Source organism: Acinonyx jubatus, chromosome B3, assembly GCF_027475565.1.
Source record: "Acinonyx jubatus isolate Ajub_Pintada_27869175 chromosome B3, VMU_Ajub_asm_v1.0, whole genome shotgun sequence".
Classification (NCBI taxonomy): Eukaryota; Metazoa; Chordata; class Mammalia; order Carnivora; family Felidae; genus Acinonyx; species Acinonyx jubatus.
Window position 1 is genome coordinate 47,711,921 of NC_069386.1, and position 24,562 is coordinate 47,736,482.

Here is a 24,562-nt window from a genome sequence, read left to right on the forward strand (position 1 = left end):
TTTCCATGTTGGAAATATATATCACATAAGTATCTGTAAATCATGACAGAAACTGCAAATCATTTCCTAAGACTTTTGTTTTCGGTTATGCAGTAATAAGTTGCTAATTTATTTTGTTCATGATGATTTTATCTTACTCCATTACCCTCAGAGAATACTATTTTTTAAAAAGATATCTGTAAATCTTCTATCTAGCTGTGTATAAAATTATTTTCTGTTTAAGTCCCACCCTTCCACCCATACCCCATTCTCTCCAAAAAACTCCTAATTGGTTTATTCCCTTCATGTCGCTATGTGACTGTGAATAAATAACGTGGAAAAAGGCAAAAAAAAAAAGGGGGGGTAGGGGGGAGGGAAGATCAACTGAGAAACAGCCAGGTGGCAGGGTCTAGCTGGGTGGTGAGATTGAGGATATATACTTATATTTACATTTACGTTTAACATTTATATTTGAGAATACACAGTTAGTTGTTAAAACCATGGATGAGATTGTGAAGGGAAAAGGTAGAGAGAATAAAGGACCAAGGGCAATACTTAAGGGAATTTCAGTATTTAACTGGCAGGTAGTAGGAGCGGAGCCTAAGAAAGCAACCGAGAGAGAACAATTAGGATAGTATAAGGACAACCAGAAGGGAGTTGTGTCATGAAAGCAAATGAGATTAGTTTCAAAGAGAAACTAATCAGTAGTATTAAATAAAGAGAGGACCAGCAAAATCAGTGCCTGGAGAGTGTTGATTGTTTTAGCAAAATTGGTGATTTTAGCATTTTCAGAGGGATGGGTTAGAAAGAAAGAGGTGGAAACCAGATTCTAAGACTTTGAAGAGCAGTGGGGGTTGAGGAAATGAAGAAAGGGAGGTGTTGGGCTAGAGTAGCTAAGAACATGGCCTCTGAAGCCAGGTGCTTGAGTGTCAGTTCTCACTCTTGCACTTAGTAGCTGTATGATCTGCTATGATTTGAACTATCTCTCTGTACAAAATAAAAACAATAATCATAACTACCTCACAGGCAGTTATAAGGATTCTAAGAGTTAATATATGTAAACTGCTTAGAATGGTACCTGGCATAGAGTAATTGCTATATAAATATTAGTCATTATTATTATTACAGATTATTTTCCTAGAAAGTTTGAGGTGGGAGGAAAGACAATCTAGATCACTTTGCTGGAGGAAGGAGGAAGAGTTAAGGAGGGGGGGAGGTGGTTTAAAAACATAATTATGTGACTAGAAAAACATAGGTGAAAAGAAAAGCTGAAGATACAAAAGGGAGAAATGAAAATAGATGATAGAAGTTTCCAGAGCAGGTGGTTAGAACATGTACAAAGAGGAATTGGCCTCAAATAGGGGCACAACACCTGAATCACTGAGGTTAGGGGTAAGGATGAGTTCTGATAAATACCGGGGTCTTGGGAGTGGTCTGATGGCTTTGATTTTTGTCAAAGTAAGAGGTAAGGTTGTATGAGGAAATTGGAGGGGGAGATGGTGGTGAAGAATCATGAGTACTTGGGATCCCCAAAGGAAATGGGAGGAATTTGACCAGGGACAGGTAAAGTGTACAGTCTTTTGTTTTGCAAACTTACATATCACAAGATTTTTCTTTTCCATGTCACTTTGTAGAAGGGGTTACATGACACATAATTATTTTGAACTGAAAGCACTTTGTCTTATTTTGTAAAAACAGTTTACACCCTTGAGATAACTTGGAACAACCTGAGGTCTTGCAAAGCTAGTCTTAAGAATCAAATTAACCATCTTAACCCCAAAGAAGAAAGAACGTAATAAAAATTGAACAAAATTTGAAAAATTGAAATAGGTTGGAAATCACTAAATTGGATTAAAAGGTTTCTTTCCAATTCTTTGTCTATTTCACTAACACAGTACTTTAGCTTTTCAACAAGATGCAGAAATTACTATAATTACCTACTCCTGCCAAGGAACCCTCCCTTTAACAGTAGGAAATAATTGTAGAAATTGCTAACAAGGAAAAATCTGTGATTTTTATAGGTTGAGCAGTCTGAGTTTGGGAATAAGCAACAATTATATATATGTTTTTTATTTTAACAGTGATCCATATGTGAGAGTGACATTATATGACCCAATGAATGGAATTTTTACAAGTGTGCAAACGAAAACCATTAAAAAGGTTAGACGTAGCAGTATTCAAAAACATTTTAATATACTTTGCTTTATTTTTATATGACAAAAATATTTAAAAAATAGTTATACTCTGTTTATTGTCTTTTAGACTTTGAATCCAAAATGGAATGAAGAAATACTATTCAGAGTAAGTATGAATTTTATTTCAGTAAAACAGCAAAAAATTTTTTTCAATAGATTAGACTGATATTATTATTTATCATATTCTGAAATGTATCTTATAATTTGTCTAGATTTTTAAAAATTTAAAAAGTGTTAAAGCTCGGTATCCCCATGATGACATGGTCCTAGAACCATTTTTCTTATAAAAAAACATGTATGTAAGGTAACAAAGAGGTAAAAGATGATTATAAACCTGGAATTATCTTATTCTACTTTTTTAAAAGTTTGTTTGTTTGTTTGTTTGTTTGTTTGTTTGTTTTGAGAGCATGAGAGAGAGCATGCATGAGTGGGAGAGGGGCAGAGAGAGAGGAAGAAAATCCCAAGCAGGCTCCGTGCTGTCAGCATGGAGCCCAACATGAGGTTCAATCTTACAGACCATGAGATCATGACCTGAGCTGAAATCAAGAGTTGGACATTTAACTGATAGAGCAACCCAGGTGTCCCTATCTTATTCCACTTTAATTCTGGGTTAAAGTCTATATGATAGTCTTATTCAAATGTAGCAGATTTTGGTGTTTTCCCCTAAAGATCATTCAACATTTGTGTCTCCACAGTCACTTATTAAATAGACTGATCTGGACTAGAGATGGTGAGGGCCTATCAATAAATAGATGCATTTCTTTTCATATACCCTTCATTCACATTCCTGTCGTCCCCCTCACCCTTCCTCCCTATACCACAAGAGCAAACTCCAAATCAGCAGTTATTTCAGACTCCTCAGGAGGGTCCTCAAATTGACAATGCTTCTTTGTACCTATTTGTCAGATTGCTGATTCCAGAATCAATACCCTCCGAGTAATGGTAGAGATGCATATCAGTAATCTCCCCTTCTCTGCTGGATCATTCCCATTTGTACATTCCATCCTTAAAATGTCCTGCCTTGCCTCATATTCCCCTTTAGTTGTGGACTTAAATTTCTTTGTTCACTTAAATAACCAATGTTCTTATAAGAGTTGCATTGTAAGAGCTGTCCCCATCATGTCTACTTCTCTAATGCATTCTTTAACCTACTCTAACCTAACTCACACCTGCATCGTTGGAATAAAACTGCTCTTACTAAGGTCACCACTGACCCCCATGTTGCCACATTCATCTAGTCTCATCCTACTTAATGCTATCAACAATGGTCGACTGTAGCTGACCATTCCTCAAACACTAGCCTGTCTGCAGGCTGTTATGGTGCCACACCAGACTTTGGTCAGGAAAACAGAAGTCACTCTTCTGTATTCCACATTTGAAGATTTTTTTATTTGTTTAGTCTTGTTTTAATAAAGTGAATTGGAAGGAAAGAAATTGCTGAAGCAATGTCTGAGAAGCTGTTACTGAAAATCCAGCCACCAGCACCAACTAGAGTGCTTCTGGTTTTTCTTGTTTAGAGAAGGAGATCTGCCTTACCCTATTTAGTATGGCATGAAAATAGCATTTTAAATCAGTTTGGAAATTTTAGATTCTTGAGGAAATTGTATTGAGTCAGCTGGATAGTCATATGGGGAAAAATGAAGCTAAATTTCTGGCTTACCTTTACCAGAATAAATTCCAGATTTGGTAACCTCTGGTTTTGATTGCTTGTCTGGCACAAATATTGCTTAGGAGAGAATTTTAACATTCTCAAGTGGTTGAGTGGTTTATTTATTTACACTTTTACTATTATTTTACTTATTTTTTTGTGTGTTTTTCTTAGAAATGTATGTGTTTTCAATGTATTGAAGATTTTTGGACCTCTTACTCTTTTTTCCTTCTAATATGATTGGCCTGTACTTGTCATAATGTTTGGCCCTAATAGGGACGAATGTTTATTTGTCTTGTTTCCAATTTTAATGAGAGTTTATCTAGATTTTCTCCATTAAAAATAGCTTTTTATTATTTATCACATTAGAGATATATTTATCTCATTATTTTTTTCAAGAATTAAAAAAAAATTGACACATCTAATTTTAGCCATGATGCGGTAATAGGGCATTGATGCTATAAACAACTGTAAAGCTATTAAGGATCTTAGCAGAATCCAGAGTGTCACAACATAATATTAAAAATGCACCTGGGGAGAGGCCAAGATGGGGAACAGCATGGAAGTTTTTTTTGCGTCTGTCATCCCTGAAATGCAGCCAGATCAACACTAAACCATCTTGCACACCTAGGAAACTGATTTGAGGATTAACACAACAATCTTCACAACCTGAACCACAGATCTTGGCAGGTATGTGGCACAGAGAGGTAAACTGGGGTAGAGGGGAGCTGCAGAGGTCAGGGAGCTATTTTTGTTTGCAAAGAGAGGACAGAGACAGGAAGAGAGTACGGGAAAGCATCCCCCCACCAAAGCAGTGGGAGAGAAAAGAAAGAGTATGCAAAGGACTGAATAAAAAAGGGAGAAAGGAGAAAGGAGAGGGTTTAAATTTCATTGAAACTCTATAAACAGGGAGCGCAGAGTCTGAAACTCCACATAGCTCAATACCTAGTGGTGCTCTGGTGGGAAGGGCAAATCCCCAGGAGCAGAGAGTGAGGTCCGAGGGGTCCTTGGGTCACAAGGGGAGAGGTGGTTCCCCTGCTGGGAGGACATTTGGTAGAGTCTGTGTGGCAACCCCACAGGCAAAGGTCCCAGTGGACCCTGGAGAAGAGCCACATTCACTGGTGTTGGAACAAGGATGTTAAGAGTGAAGCCTGGCCCTAGATGTGTGTTGTGATTTACCATAATCCCTGAAACACTGCTGCTACACGAGCACGTGAACTTTTTCTGGGGCAGGCTAGCACCCAGCCACAGTCTCTGGGCATCAGCAGCAGCACAGTCTCGCGAACATTCCTGGGAGTAGGGGGCCATTGCTCAGGGAGACCCTACCCCAGAGGGTCAGAACGGGTCAAGGCTGCAGTCCCTCAGAAGTGAGGGGTTGGGAAACACAGTCACATCTGGGATAAAACTCAGGAGGGAGGTGCCACCTGGCAGCCTGACTGTTTGGTCATGGACATTGTAAAAGCGGGGAGTGGACAGAAGCCAGAGACAGAGGAGGTGTGCTCAATTGCCAGTTGGGAGAGCACAGAGCTCTGACACTAGAGACTGGGTAGCTTAGTGACAGCATTTTCCCATACCCTGCATGCACATACACCCCTACATGCAACACAACAATCCACGCCTGTGAGCGAAGCAGCGCCATCTAGTGGAGAATGGAACCGCTACACTAAGCCCTGCCCAACTGGGCCAACCTCACACTTCAGGAACACCACAAGTCTCTCCGCTTGCTTAGTTTATGGACTATAAATTGCCTCATAGTTTGTCTTCTAGGAGAAATCGATGTAATTTCAATTGTATTTAAGTCTGTTCGCTGGTCCATCTATTCAATTTTTTTTCTTTTTCTTTTCTTATTCTTGAATACATAAAGAGTAAAAAATTTATTTTTATTTTCCATTTTTATTAAAAATATTTTTAAATTTTTTCCTGTATTTTTAACTTTTTTGTAAATTTTTCAAATTCTATTTTACTTCCATCATTTCATTTTATTCTATTTCATTGTATTCATTTTTCAAATTTTCTAACATTTTCCTTTTTTTCTTTTTTCCTATTTTCCTTTTTTTTTCTTTTCTTATCTTTTCCTTTCTTCTCTAATCTCTCAAGCTCCTTTCAATAACCAGACCAAAACACACCTAGGATCTAGCATCCTTTATTTGATTTTTTTGTGTTGTTTTTAATTTTGTTATTTTAATTTTTTTGCCTTATTAATTCCCTTTCTTCCTTCAAAATGACAAAATGAAGGAATTCACCCCAAAATAAAGAACAGGAATAAATGACAGCCAGGGGTTCAATGAACACAGATGCAAGCAAGATATCTGAACCAGAATTTAGAATCATGATAATAAGAATACTAGCTGGAGTTGAAAATAGATTATAATCCCTTTCTGCAAAGATAAAAGAAGTAAAAGCTAGTCAGGATGAAATAAAAAATGATATAACTGAGCTGCAATCTCGAATGAATGCCCCGGTGGCAAGGATGGATGAAACAGAGCAGCCAATCAGTGATATAGAGGACAAATTTATGGAGAACAATGAAGCAGAAAAGAAAGAGGGAAACTAAAGCAAAAGAGCATGATTTAAGAATTAGAGGACTCAGTGACTCATTAAAAAGGAACAGCATAAGAATCATAGGGGTCCCAGAAGAGGAAGAGAGGAAGGGGTAGAAGGGTTATGTGAGCAAATCATAGCAGAAAACTATCCTAACCTGGGGAAAGGCACAGACATCAAAATCTAGGAAGCACAGAGGACTCCTACTAGATTGAACAAAAGCTGACCATCAACAAGGCATATCATAGTTAAATTCACAAAATACTCACGCAAGGAAAGAATCATGAAAGCAGCAAGGAAAAAGAGTCCTTAACCTACAAGGGAAGACAGATCAGGTTCACAGCAGACTTATCCACAGAAACTTGGCAGGCCAGAAGGGAGTGGCAGGATATAGTCAATGTGCTGAATTGGAAAAATATGCAGCCAAGAATTCTTTATCCAGCAAGGCTGTCATTCAAAATAGAAGGAGAGATAAAAAGTTTCCCAGACAAACAAAAATTAAAGGAGTTTGTGACCACTAAACCAGCCCTGCAAGAAATTTTAAGGGGGACTCTCTGAGGGGAGAAAAGGCAAAAACAAACAAGCAAACAAACAACAACAAAAACAAAACCAAAAAGACCAAAAGCAACAAAGACTAGAAAGGACCAGAGGGCACCACCAGAAATTCCAACTCTACAGGCAACATAATGGCAATGAATTCCTATTTTTCAGTACTCATTCTAAACGTCAATGGACTCAATGCTCCAATCAAAAGACATAGGGTAACAGAATGGATAAGAAAACAAGATCCATCTATATGCTGTTTAAAAGAGACCCACTTTAGACCTAAAGATACCTTCAGATTGAAATTAAGGAGATGGAGAGCCATCTGTTATGCTAATGGTCACGAAAAGAAAGCCGGAGTAGCCACACTTATCTCAGACAATCTAGACTTTAAAATAAAGACTGTAATAAGAGAAGAAGAGGGCATTATATCATAATTAAGGGGTCTATCCACCAAGAAGATCTAACAATTGTAAACATTTATGCTCCAAATGTAGAAGCACCCAAATATATAAATCAATTAATCACAAACACATACTCATTGATAATAATACCATACTAGTAGGGGACTTCAACACCCCACTTACAGCAATGGAGAGATTATCTAAACAGAAAATCAACAAGGAAACAATGGCTTTGAATGACACAGTGGATCAGATGGACGTAACAGATATATTCAGAACATTTCATCTTAAAGCAGCAGAATATATATTCTTCTCCAGTGCATATGGAACATTCTCCAGAATAGATCACATACTGGGACACAAATCAGTCCTCAACAAGTACAAAAAGATCAAGATCATACTGTGCATATTTTCAGATCATGATACTATGAAACTTGAAATCAACCACAGGAAGAAATGTGCAAAGATAATAAATACTTGGAGACTAAATACCATCGTACTGAAGAATGAATGGGCTAACCAAGAAGTTAAAGAGGAAATTAAAAAGTCCATGGAAGCCAATGAAAATGATAACACCACAGCCCCAAACTTCTGGGATGCATCAAAGGTGGTCATAAGAGGAAAGTATATAGCAATCCAGGCCTTCCTGAAGAAGGAAGATCTCAGATACACAGCCTAATCTTACACCTTAAAGAGCTAGAAAAACAACAGTCAATAAAACCCAAAAACAGAAGAAGACAGGAAATAATAAACATTAGAGCAGAAATCAATGTTGTTTAAACCAAAAAATAGTAGAACAGATCAATGAAACCAGCAGCTGGTTTTTTGAAAGAATTAACAAAATTGATAAACCTCTAGCCAGTTTGGTCAAAAAGAAAAAGGAAAAGACCCAAATAAATAAAATCAAGAATGAAAGAGGAGAAATCACAGCCAACACGGCAGAAATATAAACAGTAATAAGAGAATATTATGAGCAATTATATGCCAATAAAATGGGCAATTTGGAAGCAATAGACAAATTCCTAGAAACATATAAACTATAAAAACTGAAACGGAAGAAATAGAAAATTTGAACAGATCCATAACCAGTAAAGAAATCGAATTAATAATCAAAAATCTGCCAAGAAACAAGAGGCCAGGGCCCGATGGCTTTCCAGGGGAATTCTACCAAACATTTAAATAAGAGTTAACACCTATTCTCTTGAAGCTGTAACAAAAAAATAGAAATGGAAAGAAAACTTCCACACTCTTTCTATGAAGCCAGCTTTATCTTGATTCCAAAACCAGACAAAGACCCCACTAAAAGGAGAACTACAGACCAATTTCCCTGATGAACATGGATGCAAAATTCCTCAACAAGATAACTAGCAAACATGATCGAACAATACATTAAAAAAATTATTCACCATGACCAATTGGATTTATACGTGACATACAGGGCTGGTTCAATATCTGCAAAACAATCACTGTGGTATGTCACATCAATGTGATACATCACATGATCCTCTCAATAGATGAACAGAAAGCGTTTGGCAAAATACAGCATCCTTTCTTGATAAAAACCCTCAAGAAAGTAGGGATAGAAGGATCATACCTCGAGATCATAAAAGCCATATATGAAAGACCCACCACTAATATAATCCTCAATGGGGAAAAACTGAGAGCTTACCCCTAAAGTCAGGAACAAGGCTGACACATGAAAACATGCTCAACATCACTCATCATCATGGAAATACAAATCAAAACCACAATGAGATACCACCTCACACCTCTCAGAATGGCTAACATGGACAACTCAGGCAACAACAGACGTTGGCAAGGACATGGAGAAAGAGGATCTCTTTTTCACTGCTGATGGGAATGCAAACTGGTGCAGCCACTCTGGAAAACAGTATGGAGGTTCCTCAAAAAGTTAAAAATAGAACTGCCCTACAATACAGCAATTGCACTACTAGGCATTTATCCAAGGGATACAGGTGTGCTGTTTTGAAGGGGCACATGCACCCCAATGTTTATAGCAGCACTATTGACAATAGCCAAAGTATGGAAAGAGCCCAAATACACACACACACACACACACACACACACACACACACACACACACACACAATGGAGTGTTACTCAGCAATCAAAAAGAATGAAATCTTGCCATTTGCAATTACATGGATGGAACTAGAGGGTATTATGCTAAGTGAAATTAGTCAGACAAATATATGTCTCACTCATAAGAGGAATTTAAGATACAAAACAGATGAACATAAGGGAAGGGAAGCAAAAATAATATAAAAACAGGGAGTGGGACAAAACATAAGAGACTCTTAAATATAGAGAAAAAGGTTGCTGGAGGGGTTGTGGGAGGACGGGATGGGCTAAATGGATAAGGAGCATTAAAGAATCCACTCTGGAAATCATTCTTGCGCTACATGCTAACTAACTTGGATGTAAATTAAAAAGTAAATATAGTATTAAAAAATATGAAGGTACCATTAAAAAAATGAGCCTATTTTGCACTACGAAATGGATATTTAAATTTGAACACAAACAACATAATTCAAATCAATAAACATTGAATAAATGCTGAAAAAAAGCATCTAAAATTATTTTACATACAACGAACCTCAACAATATGACCAGTTCTCAAAAGGAGAGACAATCAACAAGTGCCAATACCAAGATGATGCAGATATTGGAATTACCAGTAAAACAGCTGTATTATATTAAAGCAGCTATTATAATCGTTATAATTATGCTCCATTATATGAAGGTAAACACTCTTGAAATGAACGGGAAAATAGATATTCTCACGTATTAAAAACTAAAAATGAATGAAATAGAAATATTAGAACTTAAGAATATAAAATCTGAAATTTAAAAAATCATTGAATGAGTTCAGTAGCAGAATGAAGATAACAGTGAAAAGAATTAGTGAACTTGAAGATAAGCAGTAGAAATGATCTAATCTGAAGAACAGAAAATAAAGATTAAAAAATTTAATAGAGTCTTAGGGACCTATAAACAATATTAAAAGAGCCTAATATTTGGGTCATTGAAGTCTTCGAAGAAGAAGAAAAAGGCATTGGTAGAAAAAAATATTTGAAGAAATAACTACCAAAATTTCCAAATTTAGTGAAAGAAATGCATTTATAGTCTAAAGAAGTTCAGCAAAACCCAAAGAGAGTTTATGCAAAGAAAACCATGCTCAGACACATCATAATCAAGTTGCTGGAACCAAAGATAATGAAGAAAATTTGAAAACAGGGAAAATGGTACATTATGTATAGAGGTATAATGACTTAAAAAGCTAAATATTTTTCTTCAAAAAGTATGATGAAACGGCATAATTAAGGTAGCAAGGAAGAAACAACAGTCAACTCAGAATTCTATGTCTAACAAAAAATATCCCTCAGGAATGATAGTGTAATAAAGGTATTCTAAGCTGAGGAAAAATAAGAGAATTTACTGCCAATAGACATATTCTAAAGAAAATGCTAAAGGAAATTACTTAGGTTGAAGGTAAATTATATCAGATGTAAATTTTACTTCAGAAATGAAGAAGCAATAGAATAAGTATTGGTTATTATACTATCTTTCCCTCTTGAGTTCTTTAAAATATTTATGACTATTGAAAGGAAAAATTAAAACACTAGTGGGATTTATAATTTAGGTAGATACAATACATATTACAACCAAAATATAAATGAGTGAAGATAAAGTAACCTTTTTGTTATAGGGTTTCTACATATTATGTCAAGAGGCTTAATACTAACTTTAAGTGGGCCATGAAAAGTTAAGTATGTATATTGTAATCCCTAGTGCAACCACTAGAAAGTAATAGATATAGCCCAAAAACAATAACAAATAAAAAACAGTAAATTTATCAAGATGCCACAGAACCTACAGACATTAAATGGATAGTAAGGGATACTATGAATTCTGTGCCCATAAATTCAGCAACTTAGATGAATGGACCAATTCCTTTAAAGATACATAATACCAAAAGTTTAAGAAGAAATAAATTATCTGAAAAATTCTGCAACTCTTAAAGAAATTGCTTTTGAAGTTAAAAACCTTCCAAGAAAGAAAACTTAAGGCCCAAGTGTTTTCACTGCTGAATTCTATCACATATTTAAGGAATGAATAATTCTAATTCTACACAATGTCTTATCAAAAATAGAGGAGAGAACATGTCCCAGTTCATTTATGAGGTCAGAATTACCCTGATCCCAAAACCAAATGAATATTTTATAAAAAAATAAAACTGCTAACCATTAACCTTCATGACTATAGCCATTTTTTGGTAAGCTTACTAAATTGGGCCCCTTCCATTTTGAAAGGGCCAGTAATTTGTTGTCCAATTACTTCTGTGTGTGGGTTTGCCTTTCCAGTCTGCAGAACCTCAGCCAGCACAAGTGTCTGGGGGCTTACAGAATGCATGTTTTATAGGGATAGAAATCTACATAACATTTCATCCTTCCAGGGGACTCAATTTCTAGAGAAAGAGATGTAGGAATGAACTCATGACCATGGGATCCATTGGTTACATCACCTGCGACGTCATCCATAAGCAAGCAACCTTATAGCACACTAGAATGTCCTACTGATGGCACAGGCAATAGTCTGCAAAGATGGGGTGCCAGTTTACTCACTAAAGCAGAGACTTCAACATGATGCTCTGTCTGCAATAGAAAGTATACATGGGTCCAGGAACAAAGGGGTAGAAGCAGGAATGGCCCCACTTCTCATCATTTCCAAAGACCCACTAAAGGATTATGTGCTCTAGAGAGTTCTAGAGAACTCTGGACTTTACTAAGTTAGAGGTCCAAGTTCCCAAAAGAAAGCACACTCAATCCAAGGGACATAGTGAGTCCCATCAAACCACAGTTTACTGTTGTAGCCAGGGCACTCTGGACTTCTTGTGCTCAGAAACCAGCGGGTGACTGGGGCTATTAACTTGGTTGAGTTTGCATCTACAGTCATTCTCCAAAGTTTGTCTGGATTCTGCAGGGACCAGACTGGAGAATTAAATGAACCTATTATAGGAACCACCCATGTATCATTTAGGTCCTTAGTAGTGATACTAATCTTTGATATTCACAGCAGGTTGCAAGATTTTTGTTTTATAAAAACAGCTTTTATTAAGATATAATTTGCATAACATACAATTCACCCCCTCAAAGTATACCATTCAGTGGTTTTTAGTATATTCAAAAAGTTGTGCAGCCATCAACAAAATCAATTTTTAGAACATTTTCATTAGCCCAAAAAGAAATCCCATGCCCACTAGCTGTCACTCCCATTTTTTTCCAACACCTGCCCTTCTTCCCAGGCAAGCACCAACCTACTTTCTGTCTCTTAGATTTGCCTCTTTGAGCCATTTCATGTAAATGGTTTCATACAATACGTGGTCTCCAAGTTTTAACCATGTTATAGTGTGCATCAGTACTTCATTTTTGAAATTGCCAAATAATATTCCCCTGTATGGATAACCACACTTTATTTATCCATGCATCAGTTGATGGACATCTAGGTTGTTTCTACTTTTTAACTGTTAAGAATAACGTGTGGACATATATTTTCATTTGAAAGTATATACCTAGAGTAGGATTGCTGGATCACATGAGGAATTGCCAAACTGTTTTCCACGTGGCTGTACCTCTTTACATGCCCACCAACAGTGTGTGTTTTGAGTATGAATTTTGATTTCTCTGCATCCTTGATAACACTTGTTATTATCTTTTTTTTTTTTTAGAGAGAGAAAAAGAGTGCATGTCTGTATGTTCATGGGGGAAGGGCACAGGGAGAGAGAGAGAGAAGAGAAAGAGAGAGAGAGAGAGAGAGAGAGAGAGAGAGAGAGAGAGAGAGAGAATCTCAAGCAGGCTCTATGCCCAGCATAGAGCCAGATGCAGGGCTCTATCTCATGACTGAAATCTTGAACCAAAATCAAAAGTCAGACTCCTAACCGACTGATCCACTCAGGTGCCCAACAACACTTGTTATTATCTTTTTATGTTAGCCCCCCTAGTGGGTGTAAAATGGTATCTCATGGTTTTCATTTGCATTTCTGTGATGACCAATGATGTTTGAGCATCTTTTCATGAGCTTTTTGGCCATTATATATCTTCTTTGGAGAAATGTTTGTTTATATTCTTTGCCCATTTATAATTGGATTATTTGTCTTTTTGTTATTGAGTTGTCAGGTTCTTTGTATTTTCAGATACAAGTCCCTTGTCAAATACACGATTTGCAAAATTTTTCTCCTGTGGGTTGTGTGTTTTGATTTTATTGATGGTATTATTTTAAGCACAAAAGCTTTTTATTTTGAGGATGTTCAGTTTATTTTTTCTTTTGCTGTTTGTGTTTTTGTTGTCGTATCTATTCAATGTTATTTTAGATTTATTACTTTGACCAGAGGGAGGACAGTTTCAGAGGCTTCCACTTGGCCTTCTCACTTTGATAGCTCTTATCCCACAAGCCCATGGATTCACTGTGGTGGTAGTGGTGGTGAGGGGATCCAAGTTCCAGTATGTCAGTCCCAATTTTACATTTGAAAACAAGGAAAATGACTATTGGGTGGATCACAGAACCAGTGGACTCAGTTTAAGCTGAATTTTAGCCAGGGCATTTCCCCAGCACAACTCTGAAGAAGTCTTTAGGTATTGAGCCACTGCCTTATGCCAGTGACTTTATGTGCCCCACATTCTTCTCAGGATGGGGAGCTCCTTGCCATTAGGTAAGTGTGAGCTGGTCCTAAAACCCTACCACCCATACCATCTGTGTTGGTTTAGGTCCTCTAAGAAACAGACACTCAGATGAGAGTAGATACGCAAGAGGTTTTGGGGGGAAGCACATGTGAAGCTTAAAGAGGGAGGACACACATATGGGAAGAGCCTTCTGATCATGATGCAGCCCTAACACTTGTGCAAGGAGGGGGAAAAGGATTGGTAAGAAGAGCCCCACATTGCAGCACAGTTCTGAGAAAGTCTCATCCAAGCTGCCAGAGAGTTTCCCAGGAAAGATTGTTAGAGAAATCCTGGGTTGGGAATGAATGGCCAGGCTCTAAATCCCTGCTGTGCCCAGTCTTTGGGAGTAGGCAGGGAGAAAACAATGGGTAGATTCAAAGGTGCATGGTCACTTGGGAGCTGTCAATCAGCAATGCAGGTTCTCTTGAAAGAGATCCAAGTAGCTCATCTCTGGCCATTAGAGTTATGATGTTTAAGGATTCATATTGTCATCCTCAGTGCAGCCACTAAAAAATTAAAATGGAAACGTATAGGTAAAACTCCAATAAAGGAAAAAAATGAAATACCAAGAAATGCTTGATTAATAATTTTTTAAAAAGAGAAAAGGGAAGAAAAGAGGAATGAAGGAAAAATAGAAATAGAAAGACGATGGTCGTAAAGCCAAACATATCAATAAGTGCCAAAAAAAAAAAAAAAAAAAAGCAAGGCTCAACCATAGACTCTTAATAGGAGTCACTCTTTGAGTATAAAGACACATTAAAAGTAAAAGTACAGAAAAAGATACACCATTCAAACACCAAGCCAAAAAAAAAAAAATCCTCATATGGCTGTATTAACATTAGGTAAGTAGACTTCAGGATGAAAAGTATTCCTAGAGATAAACAGGGACATTGGACATTTCATAATCATAAAAGGGCTTATTCATCAAGAAAAGATGTCTGATAAAGGAGCTTCAAAATTATAAAGCAAAAATTGAAAGACACAGGGAAATAAATTCAGAATAGTTGAAGATTTCATCACTCTTCTCTCAATAGTGATAAACTAGACAAAAATGTTAGTAAATACATAAACAGTTTGAACAACCTATCAGTCAACCAATGTAGCATGTATGGAAGACTACATCTAATACCTGAAGAATATATATTCTTTTTATATGCCTATGGAACATTCACTAAGGTAGACTATATATTGGGCCATAAAACAAGTCTGAATACATTTAACAGACTTAAGATTCAACATGTCTCTGAAAATAGAATTCAGTGATATAAATATACCTGAGGAATCCGCAAATAATTTGGAAATTAAGCAACATAATTTTAAATAAGCCATGGATCAACAAGGAAATCATAAGGAAAATTACAAAACATTTTAACTTGATTATTAAATCAAAACATTATCAAAATATGAGATGAACACATTCAGTGCTTAGAGACAAATTTACACCTTTAAGTGCTTATATACAAAAGAAGAAAGACTTAAAACCAGTGATCTAAGTTTCTATCTTAGAAAACAAAATATAGGGAAGGAAATAAGAATGGGAATCAATGAACTAGAAAATGGATAAGAAGTCAAGAAAATAAATGAAACCAAACATGCTTCTTTGAAAAGATTAATAAAATTGATATACTACAGCTAGCTCAAATAAGAGAAGTTCAAATGACCATTATCAAGAATGAAAGGAGTATCCTATAGATAGTAATAATAATAATAATAATAATAATAATAATAATAATGTAATATGAACAACTTTATGGCAATAATTGTAACTTAGCGCAAATGGAAAACTTCTTTAAAAACCAAAAATATATCAGAGCCAGCATTAGAAAGAATGCTTGAAAGTCGGTACTACTTTTGAATTAGAGATGTTAAGACAAAAATAAAAAAGAAGACTATTTGTAAATGATAGAGCAGGCTTAGGACTTTCCTGTCTTTTACTCATTGTTTCTTTTACTAGAATTTCACTATTACCAAATGTCCCAGCCAGCATTACTTTACTCTGGGACCATAGGCTGCACATTTATTTCCAACAGAACTTTGCAAATATATTGTAAGAACGACCAGAAAAATCTGTATAGATGAATGCTGTTTCATCACAGCTAGAATAGAACTGACAACACATGGTGATTTAGTATTTTCTGTCGAAAGGACATTATTATGTGTGGTCCATTGTTTTTCTCTTTGTCATTTATATCATTATACATAGCACAAAATATTTTCAATTGAATGTATTCACATAAAATATTTATTGAGATAATATAAATACAGTCAAAACTTGGTTATTTGGCATTTAACCAATGGAAATTTTGGTCAGACGTTGAAGGGAACCTTTACATCTTTGAGAAAATATGAGGTTCAAAGAAAGTTTTTGTGGAGAATTGTTATTAGTAGATCAACAAACAGGAAAGACTGCAAATTGAAATTAGTGCTTAATAGCAAATTATAGTGAAACCTGCACTTACAGTTGCTCAGATGAGACTAGGGAGGCAGGTTACAGGAGGGAAAAACATCAGGCAAGTAAGGTAACAATGTACACATTGTATGAGCATAGTGGATGAGCATCTGAAAAGACAGCTCACTCCATTCCTCATATTCCCATGGTGCTTCGTTTGTATCCTTAGTAGTCATACTCATCATATTATACAGTTGACCCTTGAACAGCATGAGTTTGAACTGTGGGTCCACTTATGTGTGGATTTTTTTTAAAATGTGGCACAGTACTATAAATGTATTTCCCTTCCTTGCAATTTTCTTAATAACATTTTCTTTCCTACAGCTTGCTTTATTATAAGAATACAGTGTATAATACATACAAGGTACACAAAAAACAATAAGCACATTTATTATCTTGATTTATGTTTGTGTCACCCATAAGCCTTCTGGTCAACAGTAAGCTCTTAGTAATTGAGTTTTGAGGGAGTCAAAAGTTATATGCAGATTTTCAAATGCACCCCTAACTCCCATGTTGTTCAAGGGCCAACTGTATTTACGTAATATGTATATGTTCATGCATGTGTTCTGTAGGAAAATATAGATCTCAAAATGTGGAAACACAGGTTCTTTCTGTTGTGCATACTCCGCCACCCCTGGGTGAACTCTGTGTTTGTTTGAGTCTGAGGAGCCCTTTTATGAGCATGTTACTTGTTTGTCAAAGTTGCCTTTCAAAGTAGTAAAATTTTCCTTTTATCTATCTGCCTAGTAGAGACTCTGGTTCTGGATATTCTGACAAATGAAACAATTATAAATATTTTCTGTATCATTATTTATATTTATATATAATATGTATTATATATATTTTAAAGTTTATATAATTTGAGAGGCAGTGTGTGAGCGAATGCGCTAGGGCCAGGGAGAGAGGGAGAGAGAATCTGAAGCAGGCTCCACATTGTCAGTGCAAAGCCTGATGCGGGGCTCAAACCCATGAACCCTGAGCTGAAGTCAGGTGCTTAACCAACTGAGCCACCCAGGCGCCCCTGTATATTATATATATATATATATATATATATATATATATATAGAGAGAGAGAGAGAGAGAGAGAGAGAGAGAAATAACAATCAGCTGTAATTTAATCACCATAAAACCACCACTGTGCGATCTTCCTGTATTGTTTCCTATGTATTTTTATGCATATATTTATACTCCTCACCTCTACATACACACAAAAAATTGGTGTGATAGTTTTCTATATTTGTTTCCAGGCACTTTGCTGATACTTGCTAATGAGATGACCACAGTCCCTACCCTCAACAAAGCTCACTGTCTACTGTGGACTCCTATGAACATCCTTCTCAAAATAATTGCCAGTGTACTGAGCATTATGAAAGGGAAAACACCAGAAGCTAGGGAGTGAATACCAGGGAGATATTAGGGAATTTAGGGAATAATGTCAGGGAGATATTAGGGAAGTCTCCTTCTCTCTGCAGAAGTGTACCATTTAGGATGCTTTGGGGGGTCAAGTAACATACTTGAAGTAACAACTAATATTGGCTTAAACAATATGCACGTTTATTATCTCTAATAATAAGGATCATACATAGAGGAATGGGGGTGACTGCAGCATCTGGACAGTCATGTGTGACCCAGCCTCTCTGAGATTCTCTTAGCTTTCTGTCCAGGCTACAAGATGCTTGCAGCAGCTCCAAACATCATAGCCTCACACGATCATGTCTGTAGATAGAAAATGGAGAGAGTTTTCCAACATGTGTCTCTTAAAAAAGTGAAGTACCGTTTTCAAAAAAGCTCCCCCTGGAACTTTGATTCTCATCTCATGGGCTACAATTGTCTCATATATGTATTTCTAACCCAGTCTTTGGTAAGGAGAATGGAATTACCACGAGGCTTAGAAGAATTAGGATGCAGGCCCTGGGGATGGGGAGTGACCATCTATCCCTGACACACATTGTCATCCACTATTTGAATAAAATCAGAATCCTGTTAGCTAGGAAGAAGTAGAGGACACCCTAAAGTACTAAGTAAATTATGGTACAGCCGCACAATGAAACCCTCATCAGATATTTAAAAAGAAACAGATGTATATGTATTAATAAGGCATTGTTTCAAAATATGCTAAATGAAGGAGCTAAGGCACAGAACACTGTGTGCATGATACACCTATTTGTGTTAAAACAGAAACAAAAAATTGCTTTCTCATATGCTGGTATTTGCATAAAATACTTCTGGAAAGACCTAAGAAAGTGCTGTGTTTTCTCTGAGAGTAGGACAAGGATAAGAGAATGATTTGTTGTTCACTATGTATCTTTTTTAGTGTTTAGATGCCCTCCCATAGCTATGTATATATAGTTTATTTTTATATTTGTTGATGAAAATTGCTATATAGAGAAAGTAGAAAGACATAAAACACATAAATAAAAATGCCAAGATACTTTCTATTTATATAATGCTGTATGCTTATAAAAAATATCTAATTCATTTAACAGTGTTCTTTTAAAACATTTTTTTAGTTTATTTATTTGTTTTGAGAGAGAGAGAGAGAGCCAGAGTCAGTGGGGGAGGGGCAGAGAGGGAATCCCAAGCAGGCTCCACACTGCCACCACAGAGCCTGATGTGGGGCTCAAACTCACAAACCTTGAGATCATGATCTGAGCTGAAATCAAGAGACAGATGCTTAACCGACTGAGCCAGCCAGGCACCCCTACACAGTTTTATTTTAAGATGTACTAATATCATATGTCCACACAAAAACTTGCACATGAATGTTCATAGCATCATTAATCATTTTAGTCAAAACGTCAAAACAGCTCAAATGTCCATCAACAGATGAATGGATACACAAAATGGGGTATATGCATGCAATGGGATATTTTGCAGCTGTAAAAAGAAATGAGGTACTGATAACATGCTACGAAACGGGTGAACCTTGAAAAAGCAGCAAGAAACCAATTAAAAAAGATCACATATTATATGATTCCATTTATATGAACTGTCCAGAATAGGCAAATTTATAGAGACAGAAAATAGATTGGAGGTTGCCTGAGACTGGGGTGGTGGAGGGAAAGTTAGGGGTGACTGCTAAAAGGCATGAGGTTTACTTTTTGAGGTGATGAAAATGTTCTAAAATTGTGATAGTAGTTGTACACTATGAAAATACTAAAAACCATTAAATTGTACATTTTCAATGGGTCAATTGTATGGTATGTGAAATATATCTTAATAAAGCTACGTTTTAAAAATGTATGTGCATTGTTTTTTTCCTGCGTCTACTTATAGAATTTCCAGGAACATTACTTCAGATTCTTTATGAACCCTGTAGAGTAAATTGACACTTATCAATACCTTTGTTGTTCTTTGAAAAAATTTGGCTACTCTTTTGTCAAATTTTTCTCTCTACTGTTTTATGTATTTATAGACCTACATGCTTATTTTTGATTTTCAAAAAACCTATTATCAGCATTTTAATTTTTGTCTCTCCTGCTTTTACCCTTCCCAGAATATGACCCTATAAACTATTTTTTGTGACCATAGCTTTACTGCTTTTTTTAATAAATTAAAAATATGATCTCATCAAAGAAGTCACACATAGCTTTAAAATGAGATCGTATAAAGGAGCTATAATGAAAAGTGGTAGACTCTAGAGCCCCAACTTCCTTCACCCTATCCCTGCTTCCCAGGAGGAACCACTTTTTAACTGTTGTTTGTTATTCTGGCCATTATTCCCATATTGCTGAATTGCCTGCACATCCATGTCCCAATCTGACTTCAAGCTATGACAGATGAGTAAACAGCCAACTTATGTTTGGCTGATAGTTTGGCCCCTCATAGGATTCTAGGTTGAAAATAATTTTTCCTTAGAAACTTGAGGGCATGGCTTCATGATGACATCATTGAGCAGCATGTTGCTGTTGAAAAGTCTGATTCTAGTTCCTTTGGTGGTGGTTCTTTTTCTGTGAAACATTTGACAATTATCTTTTTCCAGTGTTTTAAAATTTCACAGTGATATGCCTTGTATGTACAGCTTTAAAAATCCATTATTGTGCTGGGCCTTTGGTAAGCATTTCAATTTAAAGACTCCTGTTTCCCTTCAGCTCTGAAAATGTTTATGTAAATAATTTCTAATAGTTTTCTTCTCTCTGTATTATTATTTTGGGTATTCCAACTGGTTGGTTGTAGAGTCACCTGGACTAATTCTTTCTCAACCAGAATTTCTCATGTGAACCAAAGAACACAGGAAATGGTTTGAGTGTTTTCTCATACCTTTCAAGGATGGTCTTATCCAGTACCTTGCTAGTTATATAGGAGAGAAATTAATAGATAACATACAGTGAATGTCTTAGGAAACAGGTCTTTTTTTTAAGAGACATATAGTAAATAAATATTTTAGGTTTATGGGCCTAGAGGCAAAAATTGAGAGTATTATGAAGATACTTATATATCCATTTAAAATATAACCATTTTAAATATTTTAAAAATTCTTATAGGCTATTTAAAAAACAAAAAGAAGCAGGTGGCTGGCTGAACTTGACCCACACATAGTTTTCTGTTTCTACTTTAGGGCGTTAGAATGTAATTATTTCATTGAAAGAGGATTCAAATAATCCACTTTTTTATTTTCTCTCCTACTTTCCTTAACTTAGCTTTTTGTTCTACATTTTGAGAGATTTTTTCAAATGTACCTTAGGTTGCTTATATTTGAATTCAACAGTCATTTTTAGAGCATATTGTTTGTTTATTTTGGCGGCGGGGGTTGGGGGGGGAGAGCAGGGGAGGGACAGGGATAAGGGAGGGGAGAGAGAATCCTAAGCAGGCTCTGCGCTGTCATTGGGGCTGGATCCCACAACTTGAGAGATCATGACCTGAGCCAAAATCAAGAATTGGACACCCAACCGACTGAACCACCCAGATGCCCCTCAACAGTCATTTTTACTTCCAACACCTCTTTGTTCTCTAGTTGTTCCCTTTTTCTAGTATCCTATTTTTGCTTTATGGATGCAAAACTTTCCCAAACATTTCTACTTACATTTTTTTAAGTGTTTTCTTTTTGTTTCCTAAATCGTTTCTTTTTCCTTCAGGGACAGTTTTTCTGTGTATACATCTGTGATCTCTGATAACCTAATCATACTTAACAGTGATAGAATAGAAAAAATCACCTACTGCTTCTGTACATAAAAGGCATAAACACTCAACAATTACATGTTACATTTTTAGTTCCCATGTAAGTTTTGTATATTAAAACTGGTGGTTGCATTTTTACAAAGCCTATAACTGAAATCAGGCACAAAGAGAAACTGTGTGATAAGTGTGTGTGTCTGTGTGTATAACATCCGGAGGGTAAAGTACTATTCAAACATGGTCTCACTGGGGCAATTGCCCTCTTGCTTCAACCTCCTGCATTGTTTTGAGTTTTCAGCTTCTTCTGCTCTGTTTACTGCTATATCTATATCTATCAGCAGGGGGACAGTTGTAGAAGTGGCTGGAGAGGCTCATTGGGCTCAGATCATGAGGGATCATTCCATGCTCAGTCATTTGGATTTCATTCTTTAGGCTATTGGGCACACCTTTTGAGTAGGGCAGTAAAAATAGCTTAACCCGTCTTTTAGGTAGGTCATTCCAGTTATATAGGAAAGAGAAATTAAAAAGATAAGATAGTGAGATTAGAGAATTCTGTTAGGTAGCAATTAATTAAATGCCAAACCAGGACAGCAGAGGTCTGATTAGATCAGACCTGATACCTATTTTTTTAGCAATATTCCTCAAACATCTACATTATCCACCTTTACTTTGATAGACACTGAGACTTTTGATTTTTCTTCCTCAAAATGTTTGTCATGGCCTTTCTCCCTTCCTACTCTCACTGGGACTGTCTCAGGCAAAGCTCTCATATACACTTCATGCTTGAGTCATAGGAGCAACAGTTCCCACAGGGTTTCTCTTCAGCCCAATTTATTTTGTGTATCACTGACAAAATAATATTTATGTATGACCTACATCGTGTCATTTTTCTTTTAAAAGCTTCATTTTCTTTCCTACCAATTAAGTCCTAACTCCTTTTTTTTGTATTTCGGTGTCCTCAGCCTGGCTCTAGCCTAAATAATCAAAATTTTTTGCCACTTTCTTTTAAGTTTATTTTTTTAAGAGAGAGAGAGAGAGAGAGAGAGAGAGAGAGAGAGAGAACATGAACAGGGGAGGGGCAGAGAGAGAGGGAGAGAGAGAGAATCTCAAGCAGGCTCCGCACTGCCAATGCAGAGCCCAACATAGGGCTCAACCACATGAACCATGAGATCATGATCTGAGCTGAAACCAAGAGTTGTATGCTTAACAGGTGCCTGTCACGGCAGGCACCACTGCCATTTTATAATACAAAAATGTTCTTATCAGTTTGATTTCCTTAGAGCATGCTCATTCTGCCTCCATGTCTTTCTTAATGTGATCTCCTTGCTGTGAATGTTCTCTATATTTTCTTATGCAAATTCTTCCCAACATTGAAATTTCAGCTCAAGTTTCATCTTCTCCCCAAATTCCTCTACATCTTAGAAAAGATTATTGTCTTACACTACTTTCCTATTCCCATGGTGTCTCACCTTTGTTTGGGGTTCCCATCCCCGTAGTTGCTCTATGGTCACAGTGTGATTATAAGAGAGTAAGCTGTCCTAACCAAGACAGGAAGAGAAATGCAAAGGGCAAAAGGGACATCTCTCCTAGCTGAGTCAGCCCTATTTAAAGAACTCTCCCAGAAGCCCCATCAAATGACTGCCAGTAGGTTGGCCTCTTTGTCCCTGAGTGTTTATAGAGAAAACAATACATAAAGTACAATGGAGCATTTGATATTTTGATCTAGGTGATGATGACACAGTGTCTGTAGATCAAAAGTCATCAGGCTGTGGCCAACAGACACAGGAAAAGATGCTCAACATCACTAATCATCAGGAAAACACCAATCAAAACCACAATGAGATATCATCTCACACCTATCAGAATGACTAAAATCAACAACACAAGAAACAAGTGTTGATGAGGGTGTGGAGAAAAAGGAACCCTCGTACGCTGTTGGTGGGAGTGCACACTGGTGCAGCTTCTGGAGAAAACACTATGGAGTTTCCTCAAAGTAAAAATAGAATTACCATAGAACCCAGTAATTTCACTACTGGGTATTTACCCAAAGAATATGAAAGACATTAGTTCTAAAAGATATATGAACCCTTGTGATTACTGCAGCATATATACAGTAGCCAAAATATGGAAGCAACCCAAGTGTCCATCAGTAGAGGAATGGATAAAGAAGATGTGGGGTGTGTGTCTGTGTGTGTGTGTGTGTGTGTGTGTGTGTGTGTGTGTGTGTAATGGAATATTACTCAGCCATAAAAAAGAATGAAACCTTGCCATTTGCAACAACATGGAGGGAGCCAGACAGTATAATGCAAAGTGAGATAAATGGGTCAAAGAAAGACAAATACCATATGATTTCACTCATAGGTGGAATTTAAGAAACAAAACAAATGAACAAAGAAAAAAAAGAAAACAGAAAAACAGACTTTTAAGACTGTTAAAGATAGAGAACAAACTGAGGGTTGATAGAGGGAGGTGGGTGGTTGATGAGCTAGATGGGTGATTGGTCCTAGGAAGGCACTTGTGATGAGCACTGGGTATTGTATGTAAGTGATTAATCACTGAATTCTACTCCTGAAACTAATATTGCACTGCATGTTAACTAACTAAAATTTAAATTAAAATTTTAAAAAATTAAAAAATAAGATATTAGTTGAAAAAATAAAAACAGACTCTGAAATATAGAGAACTTATGGTTACCAGAGGGAGGGTGGGTGAGAGGATGGGTGAAAGAGGTGAAAGGGATTTAAAGTACCCTTATAGTGATGAGCAGTGAGTAATGTATAGAATTGTCAAATCACTATATTTTACATATGAAACTAATATAACACTGTATGTTAACTATACTGAAATTAAAATTAAAAAATTTTTTTCAATGGGCCAAATATCAAGAAAAGTACTAAGAAAAATAGAAACATAATTGAAAAAAAATTGGTAAGAATGAAGAGAATCCA

General features: G+C 36.4%; 1 protein-coding gene across 5 annotated transcripts in view; it reads left to right on the forward strand.

The window, feature by feature from the left end:
* NEDD4 (NEDD4 E3 ubiquitin protein ligase) overlaps positions 1–24,562 on the forward strand; it is a 136,401-nt gene that overhangs the window by 23,734 nt on the left and 88,105 nt on the right. For 4 of the 5 annotated variants that reach the window (XM_027067312.2, XM_027067313.2, XM_027067314.2 and 1 more), the window contains 2 exons: positions 2,061–2,139; positions 2,242–2,280. In XM_027067312.2, coding sequence (XP_026923113.1) covers positions 2,061–2,139; positions 2,242–2,280 — 118 coding nt within the window. The remainder of the gene's footprint in view (positions 1–2,060; positions 2,140–2,241; positions 2,281–24,562) is intronic. The other variant, XM_053223989.1, reaches the window with a different exon arrangement.